The following is a 15,694-nucleotide window of genomic DNA, read 5'->3' as shown; positions in this document are numbered from 1 at the left end:
TGCCTCGCGATACAAGAGATGTGGATTCAGTCCCTCGTTGGGGAACTGAGACCCAAATGCCGCAGAGCAACTAAGCCTGGCACCACAGCTGCTGATCCCTGTGCTCTGGAGCCTGTGAGCCACAGCTAGGAAGCTGCACTGCAACAAAAGATTCCTAGTGCCACAACCAAGATTCAGCACAGTCAAATAAATACAATAAATATTAAAAATGTGAAATTATAAATCTAAATGTATATAATATTATACCATTCACAGTAAAGAAAATGAAACTATTCCTACTGATACATAAGTACAAACATATGTCAGTACTTAGAAAAATGTCCAGAAGGAGCCACATCAAATTAATTATGGTGGTTACCTCTAGGGAAGGAACAGAGGCTGGGTATAATAGCCAAGGAGACTTCAGCTCTAGATGTAATAGTTGAATTTTTACAATGCATGGCTTCATATATTATTACAATAATTTGAAGACTATTTAAACAAAATGTTATTACTCTGAGCAATTTCATTTGACTCTTTCCCTAACAGGAAAGAATTAGAAATGAATCAGATGAGGTCAAAGGTGGAGAATGAGAAAAACCTGGTGGCTCAGCTTCAGAAGATGGTTAAAGAGTTCCAGGTGATCATTTATCAAATACCTGTGTGCATCTGTAGTTCAATCCCTGGTTGATGACTGGTGCTTCGGTGACAAATGTTCTGCTAAGGTAGCCATAACCCTAGCCAACTATCGACAGAAGCAGGAAAGAACACTGGTTGAGAAGGTAACCTGGCATTCTACAGATAGGTGACTCTGGGGAATATTACTTAAGCTTAGATTTCCTTATCATGAAGATAATAAAAACAAATAGCTAAGACGTTGAATGTTTGACATAAACTAGGCATTGTACTAAAACACAGGACATCTATATTTTTACTCATTAATCTTCCTGACAATGTTTGAACGAAAATGAAACTACATTTAAGTGGTAAGCTCAGTGCCTGACCCATGGTAAGCATTCAGTATAAACAATTTAATTTTTCATGATGATTAGCCTTTGTAATTGTAAGACAGTTACACTGAAAATCTGTTTTGTAGCTACTTGTAGCCTCAAAACGTTATTTGATAATGAGCAGCTATTTATAAGTTCAGACTATGTGACTGTTTTATACACAGTCACATAGTGTATATTATATATTACCATATTATGTTGTTCAGTTGCTAAGTCATGTCCAACTCTTTGCGACCCCATGGACTACAGCACACCAGACCTCCCTGTCCTTCACTCTCTCCTGGAGTTTGCTCAAACTCATAGGAAGTTGGTCCTGCTATCCAACCATCTCATCCTCTGTTGCCCTCTTCTCTTCCTGCCCTCAACCGAGTCAGCTCCTTGATTCAGTACTTTGGCCAAAGTATTTGAGCTTTAGCTTCAGCATCAGTCCTACCAATGAATATTCAGGGTTGATTTCCTTTAGGATTGACTGGTTTGATCTCCTTGCAGTCCGAGGGATCCTCAAGAGTCTTTTCCACATTATAAAATAATTTAAACCATATAACTCCTCACATATACATGGAGATGGGTTCTTTTCCTTTGGAGCGAGATAGTTATCTCATTAATGTAACTATTACTCAAAATAATTTTGGAATTTTTTCCTGATTATTACTTTCTGAGACATTTGAGTCAAATACAGCCAGTCTCCCTGCTTTATGGATGTGCTTTCAGACATTATCAATCTTCAAGCAGTTGTCTATCATATTTACCAGACTTCTCTTCAAATGATAGTTGATCCAAAAAAATGTTCAATCAATCCAAAATACAAACTTTCTTACCCTGATGATTTAAAATAATGTTCCAAAGATTATTTCTAAGGAAATGTTTCAGAAATGTTTGACCTGGTTAGAGTATTGTTTGGAATGAAGGTATTGTATCTCAAGATAACTAATTGTAAGGGGATCATGATTAGTTGGGTGTGGAAATCATAAATTTTTTAGCACCTCTGTCACAATTCATCCAGATTAGATAGCCTTATTTATTTGGTTCGGTCTAAAAATTACCTTCCTCTTAGCAATCATACTCTTACTTAATGGAAAGAAAAGTATATTCTAAAATATGTCATTCCTTTTTCCTTCTGCCCTAACCTATGCCCAGTTGTTTAAGGTGATGTTAATGACCATCATCAGTTTTACTGTGCTGTCCCACAATGATGCTACCAAGATTTGTAAAGCTCTTTGCCCTTACACCAAAAGACTTTTGCGCTCTTGAGAATTCCTATCACTGCTTCTTTGTCTTGTAATTCTGCTTCTAATAATATCAGGTTACTACCCCAATTAATAATCCCATTCCTCCACCAATTTTAATTTGTTACTTCAACTTTCCTGCTACTTGAAATCACCTTCAGACTAAGAGACAAGTAACCAAGTTTGTCAGAATTTGTATAAAATTAAATTGATGTTGTTTCTTACGAGTTAGCTGCTTGAACTCAGGGGTATTTAATCTGTTGATGAGATTTTTGCCCAAGTTGGCAATAGTTCAGGTTTTCAGATAAATAAATTTCAGATAAATGAGGTATTGTATATAAAATTCATCAAGTTATTTTTTATAAGCTTTCCTTAAAGTGTTTCCTTGTAATATGAAAGATGTTTTCTAGTCCTTTGCAAAGTGCTTTTTATTAAAATGTCCTCTTCATGTATATAATCTAATGAGGTTGCTCATCACCATGGTCTGGGAAATTGGGAGGAATTACGAATTTTAATTCTGGTCTCGGTACTGCTTTGGAGCAAATTACTTAATTTCTCTGTATTCTGTCTTCTTTAGCTATAAACGAGAACCAAAAGTGTTATGTTGTTTTGCTTAGTTGTGAAAAAAAAAATACAGTAGAGCTCTTGAATATAAAATATGCTGTAAGTGCTTAGTGAAAGTTAAAGTTATTTGCTGCTATAGACTCAGATACAACTTTTGAAAGAAGAATTGGAAGCTGAAAGGACCACTCGAGCCAAGGTAGAGAGGGAGAGAGCTAACCTCATCCGAGAGCTGGAAGACATGAATGAGAGGCTGGAGGAGGCAGGAGGTGTCAGTTCGGCTCAGCTGGAGATAACTAAGAAACAAGAAACAAAATTCCAGAGGCTCCGCCGAGACCTGGAAGAGGCCACACTGCACTTTGAGGCAACCTCTGCCTCTTTGAAGAAGAGACACGCAGATAGCCTGGCTGAGCTGGAGAGCCAGGTAGAAAATTTACAACAGGTCAAGCAGACACTGGAAAAAGACAAGAGTGACCTGCAGCTGGAAGTGAACGATCTCCTGACCCAAGTTGAACAGATGACCAGAGCTAAGGTAAAGAATATTTACAAGCCCTCCTTGAGGATTTAGGACACGGAAGTAAGCAGAGGACAGGAGGGGAGAGAAAGTTAAAGTAAACTGGTGACTCAAAGTAGCTGCTAAAGGAAGCTAGACATCTTCAGATTGGCTCAGTTTAGTTTAGCCGCTCAGTCGTGTCTGACTCTATTTGACCCATGAATCACAGCACGCCAGGCCTCCCTGCCCATCACCAACTCCCAAGTTTACTCAAACTCATCTCCATTGAGTTGGTGATGCCATTCAGCCATCTCATCCTCTGTCGTCCCCATCTCCTCCTGCCCCCAATCCCTCCCAGCATCAGGGTCTTTTCCAATGAGTCAACTCTTCACACGAGGTGGCCAAAGTATTGGAGTTTCAGCTTCAGCATCAGTCCTTCCAAAGAACACCCAGGACTGATCTCCTTTAGGATGGACTGGTTGGATCTGCTTGCAGTCCAAGGGATTCTCAAGAGTCTTCTACAACACCACATTTCAAAAGCATCAATTCTTCGGCACTCAGCTTTCTTCACAGTCCAACTCTCACATCCATGCATGACCACTGGAAAAATCATAGCCTTGACTAGACAGACCTTTGTTGGCAAAGTGATCTCTCTGCTTTTGAATATGCCATGTAGGTTGGTCATAACTTTCCTTCTAAGGAGTAAGCGTCTTTTAATTTCATGGCTGCAGTCACCATCTGCAGTGATTTTGGAGCCACCCAAAATAAAGTCTGACACTGTTTCCACTGTTTCCCCATCTATTTCCCATGAAGTGATGGGATGAGATGCCATGATCTTAGTTTTCTAAATGTTGAGCTTTAAGCCAGCTTTTTCACTCTCCTCTTTCACTTTCATCAAAGGGTTTTCAGTTCTTCTTCACTTTCTGCCATAAGGGTGGTGTCATCTGCATATCTGAGATTATTGATATTTCTCCTGGCAGTCTTGGTTCCATCTTGTGCTTCTTCCAGCCCAGCATTTCTCATGATGTACTCTGCATATAAGTTAAATAAGCAGGGTGACAATATATAGCCTTGATGTACTCCTTTTCCTATTTGGTACCAATCTGTTGTTCCATGTCCAGTTCTAACTGTTGCTTCCTGACCTGCATATAGGTTTCCCAAGAGGCAGGTCAGATGGTCTGGTATTCCCATCTCTTTCAGAATTTTCCACAGTTTGTTGTGATCCACACAATCAAAGACTTCGGCATAGTCAATAAAGCAGAAATAGATGTTTTTTTTTTTCTGGAACTCCCTTGCTTTTCCATGATCCAGCGAATGTTGGTAATTTGATCTCTGGTTCCTCTGCCTTTTCTAAAACCAGCTTGACCATCTGGAAGTTCACGGTTCACGTATTGCTGAAGCCTGGCTTAGAGAATTTTGAGCATTATTTTACTAGTGTGTGCAATGAGTGCAATTGTGTGGTAGTTTGAGCATTCTTTGGCATTGCCTTTCCTTGGGATTGGAATGAACACTGACCTTTTCCAGTCCTGTGGCCACTGCTGCATTTTCCAAATTTGGGGGCATATTGAGTGCAGCACTTTCACAGCATCATCTTTCAGGATTTGAAATACCTCAACTGGAATTCCATCCCCTCCACTAGCTTTGTTCACAGTGATGCTTTCTAGGCCCACTTGACTTCACATTCCAAGATGTCTGAGTGATCACACCATCATGATTATCTGGGTCGTGAAGCTCTTTTTTGTACAGTTCTTCTGTGTATTCTTGCCACCTCTTCTTAATATCTTCCGCTTCTGTTAGGTCCCTACCATTTCTGTCCTTTCTCGAGCCCATCTTTGCATGAAATGTTCCCTGGGATCTTTAATTTTCTTGAAGAGATCTCTAGTCTTTCCCATTCTGTTGATTTCCTCTATTTCTTTGCATTGATCACTGAGGAAGGCTTTCTTATCTTTCCTTGCTATTCTTTGGAACTCTGCATTCAAATGGGTATATCTTTCCTTTTCTCCTTTGCTTTTCACTTCTCTTCTTCTCACAGCTATTTGTAAGGCCTCCTCAGACAGCCATTTTGCTTTTTTACATTTCTTTTCCATGGGGATGGTCTTGATCCCTGTCTCCTGCACAATGTCACGAACCTCCATCCATAGTTCATCAGACAGTCTGTCTATCAGATCTAGTCCCTTAAATCTATTTCTCACTTCCACTGTATAATCATAAGGGATTTGATTTAGGTCATACTTGAATAGTCTAGTGGTTTTCCCCACTTTCTTCAATTTAAGTCTGAATCTGGCAATAAGGAGTTCATGATCTGAGCCACAGTAAGCCCCCAGTCTTGTTTTTGCTGACTGTATAGAGTTTCTCCATCTTTGGCTGCAAAGAATATAATCAATCTGATTTCGGTGTTGACCATCTGGTGATGTCCATGTGTAGAGTTGTCTCTTGTGTTGTTGGAAGAGGGTGTTTGCTATGACCAGTGCATTCTCTTGGCAAAACTCTATTAGCATTTGCCCTACTTCATTCTGTACTCCAAGCCCAAATTTGCCTGTTACTCCAGGTGTTTCTTGACTTTCTACTTTTGCATTCTAGTCCCCTATAATGAAAAGGACATCTTTTTGGGTGTTAGTTCTAAAAGGTCTTGTAGGTCTTCAACTTCAGCTTCTTCAGTGTTACTGGTTGGGGCATAGACTTGGATTACTGTGATATTGAATGGTTTGCCTTGGAAATGAACAGAGATCATTCTGTCATTTTTGAGATTGCATCCAAGTACTGCATTTCGGACTCTCTTGTTGACCATGATGGCTACTCCATTTCTTCCAATGGATTCCTGCCCACAATAGTAGATATAATGGTCATCTGAGTTAAATTCACCCATTCCAGTCCATTTTAGTTCACTGATTCCTAGAATGTCGACTTTCACTCTTGCCATCTCCTGTTTGACCGCTTCCAATTTACCTTGATTCATGGACCTGACATTCCAGCTTCCTATGCAATATTGTTCTTTACAGCATCGGAGCTTACTTCTATCACCCATCACATCCACAACTGGGTATTGTTTTTATTTAGCTCCATCCCTTCATTCTTTCTGGAGGTATTTCTCCACTGATCTCCAGTAGCATATTGGGCACCTACCGACCCAGGGAGTTCCCCTGTCAGTATCCTATCAGTTTGTCTCTTCATACTGTTCATGGGGTTCTCAAGGCAAGAATATTGAAGTGGTTTGCCATTCCCTTCTCCAGTGGACCACATTGTGTCAGACCTCTCCACCATGACCCGCCCATCTTGGGTGGCTCCACAGGGCATGGCTTAGTTTCATTGAGTTAGACAAGGCTGCAGCCCATGTGATCAGATTGGCTAGTTTTCTGTGATTATGGTTTCAGTGTGTCTGCCCTCTGATGCCCTCTTGCAACACCTACCATCTTACTTGGGTTTCTCTTACCTTGGACGTGGGGTATCTCTTCAAGGCTGCTCCAGCAAAGCACAGCCGCTGCTCCTTACCTTGGATGAGGGGTATCTCCTCACGGCCACGTCTCCTGACCTTGAACGTGGAGTAGCTCCTCTCGGCCCTCCTTTGCCCGCACAGCCGCCGCTCCTTGGATGTGGCATTGTTCCTCTCGACTGCCTCCCCTGACCTCGGGTGTGTGGTAGCTCCTCTCGGCTGCAGCCCTGACCTCAAGCATGGAGTAGCTCCTCTAGGCCGCCACCTCTGACCTCGGGCGTGGGGCAGCTCCTCTCTAGATCAGGTCTAAGCTCAGGCATTGCTAAAGTCCCATGACCATCCCCTGAAGGTAGCCTGACAATGGTTTCTGACCTTATTGGAATTCCAGTCTGTGTTCCTTGTGGGTCTTTCTGGTGATGACACAGTAGGTAGGCTGGACAAGGGATGCCACTAACTTGTGCATGGTGTGCGTGTGTCTCTCTTTTTTCGATTGGAGGATAGTTGCTTGACAATGTTGTATTAGCCTCTGCGGTGCAATAACCAGCATCAGCTATAAGTACACATACGTCCCCTCCCTCTTGTGCCTCCGCCTCCCACCCCATCTCGCTCCTCCTGGTTGTCACAGAGCACTGAGCTAAACTCCCTGAGCCATACAGCGGCTTCCCACTAACCATCTGTTTTACACACTGTAGTGTATATGTCAGTGCTGCTCTCTCAGTTCATCCCACCCTCTCCGTTCCCTCCCTGTGACTGTCTACAAGTCTGTTCTCTATGTCTTCATCTCTATTCCTGCTTTGCAAATAGATTCATCAGTGGTGTTTCTCTCTTGAAGGATGGCTTTGAGTTGGGAGCACTCCAAGCGGGGCTCAGGAATTTAAATCCATCCGAACAAATGGTGGTACAAACAGCTTTGGGGGAAGTTAAGAACTTTTTCTCCTTTGTGTCCTCTGGCATCTCTTTAATAAGCCAACACTAGGAGAATTTTCACCTGTTCTTTCTTCACCGAGCCCATTAATCTCTACTCTGCCAGCTCTCATCTCAAATGACTAGTATCAGATCACAGGTAAGAACCTCCTTACCTGCTGGCAGCTGAGAGGAGCCTTGATTGAGGTCATGCAGAGCAAATAACTGGTGCCAGATTCTTCCTGTGAGCAGAATCTGTAGTCATCTGGGAAGACAAACCAACAATAAAGCTTGATCTTTAAGGACGGCAACCATAGAAATGTACAATTTCTTCAGAGATACCGAGTGACTCCTGAAATGTTTAGTATTAATTTCCTTTAAATAGCACATCAATTAGAAAGAAGCACAACTACCCTGCTTTTCCTTCTCTTTTTTCCTCTCCACTGTCCCTGCCATCACACCTTCAATTATCATAAAATATAAATCTAGTGAGGACTTCGGACCTCTCTTCCTCTGTCTCTCCTGTATGCTGCATTTTGTTTGGATTCTGTCTTCAACTCAGCAATGAAAACATTCTCACTCCTTGCCCTTGTAGGCTTTATCTTCCTTTATCAGTCCAAGTGAGCACTAGAAGACCTTACTCTTTGCCTCTCATTCATCCTCAGGAACTCTTCTGTTGCTATATGTTTGAGTAGCAGTCATAAAATCATAAGAGCATTGATAGATTCACCATAAATCCATACTAATTATGTATTAATTTTATACTTACCAGCTTCCTCTGGAATTTCATTGCTGCTCAGAAGTTCTTATTCTTCTAACTTGTTTTATTTTAAAAGAGAAACAAAAATGTTTCCTCAAACTCCAACCCTGCCTTCCTGAATCCATCCTTTTACTAATTTGTTAACACTTAACTGATAAGATTAAGACCATTTATTATAACTTCTCTCTTCACCTTATAAGATATATAAGATATTCACTCAGCCGTTTCTTTCATTCTTGCTCCAAAGAATAAAATATTCTTCCACATAACCATCATTCTCTATTAAAAAAATAAAAACAGACTTTTCCATATTAGGGGTAGTATTTTGAGAGAAAAGCAAAACCTGTCTATGTCTGTCTTAATCTGACTCCTTGACCAAAGAGTAATGTTCTATTTATCTATTGATATGTAGCAAATCACCCTCAAAACCTTGAAGTTAAAACAATAATTTATCATTTTCTCTCTTGGTTCTGGGGCTTGACAGGCTCAGCGCAGATGGTGGTTGAGACTCAAGTCATCTGAAGGTTTATTCACTCGCCTGTCTGGCTCTTGGGCTGGGCTTGCTAGACAGCTGAGGGCTGTTTGGAAATGTCTCTTTCCTTGTGACCTCTCCATGTAAGCTAGCTTGACTTTCCTCACAGCGTGGTAGTCACTGGGGAGTTAGACTTCTTACACGGTAATTCAGGGCATTAAAGGCAAGTATTCCAAGAGACCAGAAACTGCAAAGACTTTTGTGAGGTTGGCTTGCAATATGGTGGAGTGATTCTGTATAACTCCCAAGAGTGATGAGTCATAGGATAGGGTCTGCACATGGGTGTGGATACTAGAGAGTGTGGCTCATTGGTGTGCCTTGTTTGGAAACTAGCTCCCACAAGTCAGTGTATATCTCACTACCTCCTCTCTCCTTTAACTCCTGCAATGTCTTTTATTTCCCCTGATTGGGCTTCCCTGGTAGCTCAGACAGTAAAGAACTGCCTGCAATGCAGGAGACCTGGATTCCATCCCTGGGTCAGGAAGATCCTCTGGTGAAGGGCATGGCAACCCACTCCAGTATTCTTGCCTGGAGAATCCCCTGGATAGAGGAGCCTGGTGGGCTACAGTCCATGAGGCTGCAAAGAGTCGGACATGACTGAGTGACTAAGCACACATCTCAAAAGTAGTTTCTTTATTGGTTCTTGCAAAGATCAGTAATGTCTCTCTTTCCTCAAAGTAGCATGTCTAAAGCCAGACTTGCCTCTCCTGAAGCTGACATATAATTCCTGTGAATATTTTTGCCACCAGCACCCTGTTTCTTCCATCACCCAGACTCTCAGCCTAGAACTGTTTGTTTGTTTCCTCTCTGTTCTTGGCTTTCCAATCAATGCTTACAGAAGGTCAATTTTGTACTGTCTTGTAATTTTTCATTCCATCCCCACTCATATGTAAAAATTTCATTATCTGTTAACTGGATTATTGCAGTGTTTTCTAAATTATCTTTTTTTCCCCAATCTTTTAAAAATAGTGCCCATATGAATATTTTGAGAGATGCATGGCTCTGTGGAATCATGTCCTTGCTTCAGAGTGAAATCCACACTTCTGCCCTTTAAGGTACCCTGCAGCCCATGATCTGACTCTACTCCTCCCGCCAGTTTTAGATTCTAGAGCTTTGTTTCCTAGACTCCCTACTCCCTCTACTTCAGCCATGCTAGAATGCCTGCCTTCCATCAAATATCCATTTTCCCACCAATATGCCTTTTCCAAACTAAACTGTCTGTCTGGAGTGCTCAAGTTCAACTTCCCTTATTGAAATTTTTACCTGAATTCTTTTCTGAATTCTTGTAGCCCTTTTGCCATCCCCTTTGTATTGCTGCATTGTAATCTTTTCAGTTTGCTTCAGTAGAAGACATCTCTAAGGCAGAAACTAGGTCTTCTTTTACTCATGTTGACTAAGTGCTTTCCATAATCTGTACACTCAGTTACTAGCATCAGTTTCCTACATATGCCTCTTGGGATTTCTGTGGCTCATAGATTTAATCATTTGTCCAGGGTCACAAAAATTATATGGCGGAGATGGGCCTCAACCCCTAATCCTGTGTATTTCTGTGGGTGATGGCATTCTGTTGCTGCCTTACATATTTCTTGGTGGGATAAATTGATTCTGTTCACTCTCATAGGCATATACATTTTGCTGAACTTTATCTTGAATTGTTTACTTCATCTTTTCCTGAATTATAATGCCAGAAATGCCAATACTCAGTGGTACAGTGGAAACCGAAGCATTTTCAAAAGCATATTAGGCTGACAGAGAGGCCCAGGGCAATTTAGAAGTTATAGGCAATCTCACAATTATCTTGATTATTTTGAATTCCCATTGGTTCCTGAATTTCTAGGAGGCAGCATTTTTATGTGTCATTTTAAGAACCAGCTTCAGAATAAATATGCGTTATTCCATTAACCCCTTCCTTCTTGGTATCAAATTTAGTGTCTATTTTAGGCTGAAACTTGAAGTACTTCTGAGGGTACCACCGTTTGAATGGCATGCCCCTGTCCAGGCCACTTTTAGATAAACAATCACATTGCCTTTGCAGATCCTGCTTATGAAAACACTTTTTCGACTGAAAACACAATACCAATGTTAGTGCCCATGGGTAACTACCATGGCTGTGCCTGAGGGCGAATGTCTTATGCCTGCCCAGTAGCTGCCTACTCTGCAGCTGTGCAGGGCCATGCAGGGCTTAATCACACAGGCTTGTCTTGAAACCAGGGGATTCTCTGGCTCCTTTGCTTGCCATTCCCCCAACACTGACTAAGCTGTCTTATGGAGATCTGTGTTCTTTCACCCTCAGCAAGCAGGTGTGCAGTAGAGCACACTCCTGGTCATAAGCAGAAGTGGCATTTCTCACATCTGGCTGTCTTCCTCCTGATCTAATTCACGGGTCATTTATTATTGGAGAGAACATAAAACAAAAATGGCTCACATAGTCATATTTTTATTCAGTTTCTTCCAGAATCCATCAGTTGGATCTGGAGTCCAATTTCACACAGGATTCATGACAATTTCAATCAACTAGAATGTTAAGTCAATTAATCCTTAACATTTCCTTTGTTATTACTTCATATAACAGATGCTTAGGAATCTAGTGTCTGACTTTTTCTTTTCTTGCACCAGTTCAAATCCTAAACCCAAGACATACTAGCTGTGTAAATTTGGGCCAGGTATTTAGCCTCTCTGACCATTTCCTCATTTATAAAACAGAGGCAATCTGAGTTCCTGAGGAATACTGTGAGGAAAATGAGTGTGCCAACTTTGACTGTCAGATTACTTTCAGAAGTAGTAAAGCAAACATATTCAACAATCAAAATATTTGAAATTACAGACTATTTAGAAATTGTTGCCTGTGTTGTTTCTATAGCTTCTGGTGATGAGTGGAGATTGTGGGTAGTTGAGTGTGCCTGGCATTGAACATCATTGTTCTAACCTTTGTGATGTACAGAAAGCTGATTGAGTCTCTGCCAGGTCTAGTATCATATCCACCACCAGATATTGCACATGGATGTGCAATATCTGTGAGTAAAATTACTGATATTTCTTGTCAGCCTCCAAATGGCCTCTTCCCTTGTTTGCTAATCAGTGGATAATATACCAACCCAGTTAAAAAAAAACAATTTGGGGGTTGAGGTTTATAGGGAAAGCTTGAATGTGACCTCTAAGTAAACTTTAGTGGGTCTGTTTGCCAACCTCTCACTAAAGTTTGTAGTAATTTGAGTTTCCTATTTTGTGTCAAGCACTGTATTTGGCCTTGGGGATATAAGATGTAATTTAGGAGTCTTCCATAAAAAAAGTTAGAATAGTCATTTCTAACTATAAAATAGAGTAAGTTTACAAAGAACAATCTTCATCACAGCACAGGCTCCAGCTGGAGAGCTCCAAAGTCTTTGCTGACTCAGAAGTTTCCCAAAGGACCAAACCTGGCATCATCCTGGAGATGTTTCTCTTCCTTGGCCATTGCTATATCATAAAAATTAGTTTAACATTGAAGACTATCAGGTTTACCACCAGATTTCACAGTTTTCACCATTTTCTTGAAATGCCACTGATGTGATCTTTTCTTTGTCAAAGTAATCTCCTCATCTCTCCTTCTTCTCTCTTGCTATCCCTTCCCCTACATCTCCCCTCCTTTTTCCATAGCACTATTTCTTTATAGAGACGAAAGTCTCATATGGACTGAGAGTTAATACACATAAAGAACGAAACACAAAACCAGTAATGTAAAATCCATAGAACTGTGAAGTCCCGCCAGTGTCGCTTTATGATTTCCGACCATATTAATGATAAGAATGAAAATTACAGCTATGTAAAGGGGCCAGCACCATCTTACATTTGGAAGCTCTTGGTCCTGAAAATATTGAATTTCAAAGTCATTGGCATTAGTTTTCAGTGTGGCAAAAATTTGATGATTAGATTGGTTACTTAAGCCAGGTAAAAGTGGATAGGTCACTTAGCATATCATTTTCTTTAAACATGAACAACCAATTCTGAGAAGTTGGAGTTTGGGATTGAAATGATAACCCAACAGGGTAATCATGAGCCTACAACCTTAGTGATTGGGAGGGTCCCGTTTTCTCAGTTCAAACTTCTGTTATTACGCTACTGTATCTCAGATTCATCTGCTTTCTCCTATCCTTCTTGGTCAACCCTCTGGACTTCCTTCCTTCCTCCTCCATCCTTCCCATCCTTTCTTTCTCATCCCTCTGAACTACCCTCTTGTTTATTGATCTCCTAGTATGTGTTAGATACTATTCTAGACATAGGGGGTATAATCTGTGATCAGATGGAATCTCTATCCTCATGAAGCTTATAGTCTAGAAGAAAGGAAAGATGGTTAAATATATAATGTCAGGAAGTAATTATGTACTTCATCAGTGTTTGACACATTTCCTTCTTCTGAAAAGCAAAGAATTCTAAGAGACATTCCCCAATACCAGAGACTTGTTTTTCCATTAATACCTATAATTTGAAAAGTTTGGGCCCCTTAGGGGCCCAGACTCTGAGTGTATCGTGCTGTTTAAAATTAGAAGGTATGGTTTTCCAATGCTAGCTGTGACTTTCAGGGCAGAGGAGAGCGCAAGGATCCTAGGAACCACCCCTCCCTTCCTTCCTTATGCAGCTAATTCAGCAGGTTCTCTATGAACCATGTCCAACCTCCCCTTCTCAACTTGTAGGCTAATGCTGAGAAGCTCTGTAGTCTGTATGAGGAACGCTTGAAAGAAGCAAATGCAAAACTGGATGAAGTGACTCAATTAGCAAATGACGTGACAGCGCAGAAGACCAAGCTACGGAGTGAGAATGGTAAGGAAACTTTCAGAGTTGCTTCACTTACAAGTCTCAAGCCCAGAAGAACGGTGGAGAAACCACTGAAATGATGAACCAATCACTGAGTCTGGGTGGGAATTTGAAAATTCGAGGGGCGTGGTGAGGCCCTTGATGTTATATTTTCCAAAACATGCTCTTGTTTGGGAAGGATCACCTCTGTGCCACCTTGAAAGGCCTTGCCCAACTCTCTTCCATGAAGGGGAAAAGCAATATGCAGTTGACTGGAATAGCTTTCATGATCCAAGAATGGTAGAGACTATCCGCACAGTCTATAAGACATGCTGCTTTATCATGTCCACCTCATTGAAATAGGCATTTCCCCTAATTTTCAATGATGAGCCCACACCTATTTTTTATATTTATATTTTTAAAAAATTGAAGAATAGTTAATTTATAATGTATTGATTTCAAGTGTACAGCAAAGTGATTCAATTACATATATGTATATGTGTATATATTCCTTTTTCAGATTCTTTTGCATGAAAGGTTATTACAAGATATTGAGTATAGTTCCCTATGCTATATAGCAGGTCTTTGATTACCTATTTTATATGCAGTAGTGTGTATATATTAATCCCAAACTCTGAATTTATGTCCTTCTTTGATCCCTGCTCTCCCCTTTGGTAACCACAAGTTTGTTTTCTGTCTATGAGTCTATTTCTGGTTTGTAAATAAGTTCATTTGTATCATTTTTCTTTTTAGATTCCACATATAAGTGGTATCATATGATCAGTCCTGGGTGTTCTTTGGAAGGACTGATGCTAAAGCTGAAACTCCAATACTTTGGCCACCTCATGTGAAGAGTTGACTCATTGGAAAAGACCCTGATGCTGGGAGGTATTGGGGGCAGGAGGAGAAGGGGACAACAGAGGATGAGATGGCTGAATGGCATCACTGACTCGATGGACATGAGTTTGAGTCAACTCTGGGAGTTGGTGATGGACAGGGAGGCCTGGTGTGCTGCAGTTCATGGGGTCGCAAAGAGTCAGACACGACTGAGCGACTGAACTGAAATGAACTGAACTGATATGATATTTGTCTTTTTCTGTCTGACTTACTTCACTTAATATGATAATCTCTATATCCATCCTTGTTGCTTTTGTTGTTGTTGTTGTTCAGTTGCTCAGTTGTGTCCGACTCTTTGTGACTCCATGGACTCCTGCATGCCAGGCTTCCCTGTCCTTCACCATCTCCTGGAGCTTGCTCAAACTCATGTCCATTAAGTTGGTGATGCCATCCAATCCTCTCATCCTCTGTCGTCCCCTTCTCCTCCTGCCTTCACCTTTCCCAGTATCAGGTCTTTTCTAATGAGTCACCTCTTCACAGCAGGTAGCCAAAATATTGGAGATTCAGCTTCAGCATCAGTCCTTCCAATGAATATTCCAGACTGATTTCCTTTAGGATTGACTGGTTTGATCTCCTTGCAGTCCAAGGGACTCTCAAGAGTCTTCTCCAACATCACAGTTCAAAAGCATCAATTCTTCGGTACTCAGCCTTCTTTATGGTTCAACTCTCACGTCCATACATGAGTATCTCTATATCCATCCAAGTTGCTTAAAGTGGCATTATTTCATTCTTTTTTTATGGCCAAGTAATATATATATGCGGAGAAGGTGATGGCACCCCACTCCAGTACTCTTGCCTGGAAAATCCCATGGACAGAGGAGCCTGGTAGGCTGCAGCCCATGGGGTCGGACACGACTGAGCGACTTCACTTTCACTTTTCACTTTCATGCATTGGAGAAGGAAATGGCAACCCACTCCAGTGTTCTTGACTGGAGAATCCCAGGGACGGAGGAGCCTGGTGGGCTGCCGTCTATGGGGTCACACAGAGTCGGACACAACTGATGTGACTCAGCAAAATATATATATGGGGCTTCCCTTGTGGCTCAGACAATAAAGAATCTCCCTACAATTTGGGAAATCTGGGTTTGATGCCTGTGTTGGGAAGATTCCCTGGAGGAAGAAATGGCAATGCA

The 15,694-nt window shown here is 41.2% G+C and overlaps 1 protein-coding gene across 4 annotated transcripts in view; it reads left to right on the top strand.

Moving 5' to 3' along the window:
* The window catches only part of MYH15 (myosin heavy chain 15), a 152,066-nt gene that overhangs the window by 90,188 nt on the left and 46,184 nt on the right, over window positions 1-15,694 (top strand). For all 4 annotated transcript variants that reach the window (XM_060404248.1, XM_060404253.1, XM_060404256.1 and 1 more), the window contains 3 exons: window positions 529-619; window positions 2,919-3,308; window positions 13,565-13,691. In XM_060404248.1, the coding sequence (XP_060260231.1) occupies window positions 529-619; window positions 2,919-3,308; window positions 13,565-13,691 (608 nt within the window). The remainder of the gene's footprint in view (window positions 1-528; window positions 620-2,918; window positions 3,309-13,564; window positions 13,692-15,694) is intronic.

The sequence above is a fragment of the Ovis aries genome, chromosome 1 (genome assembly GCF_016772045.2).
Source record: "Ovis aries strain OAR_USU_Benz2616 breed Rambouillet chromosome 1, ARS-UI_Ramb_v3.0, whole genome shotgun sequence".
Lineage (NCBI taxonomy): Eukaryota > Metazoa > Chordata > Mammalia > Artiodactyla > Bovidae > Ovis > Ovis aries.
The sequence above is the reverse complement of the archived record's forward strand: the minus strand, read 5'-3'. Positions and strand labels throughout refer to the sequence as shown.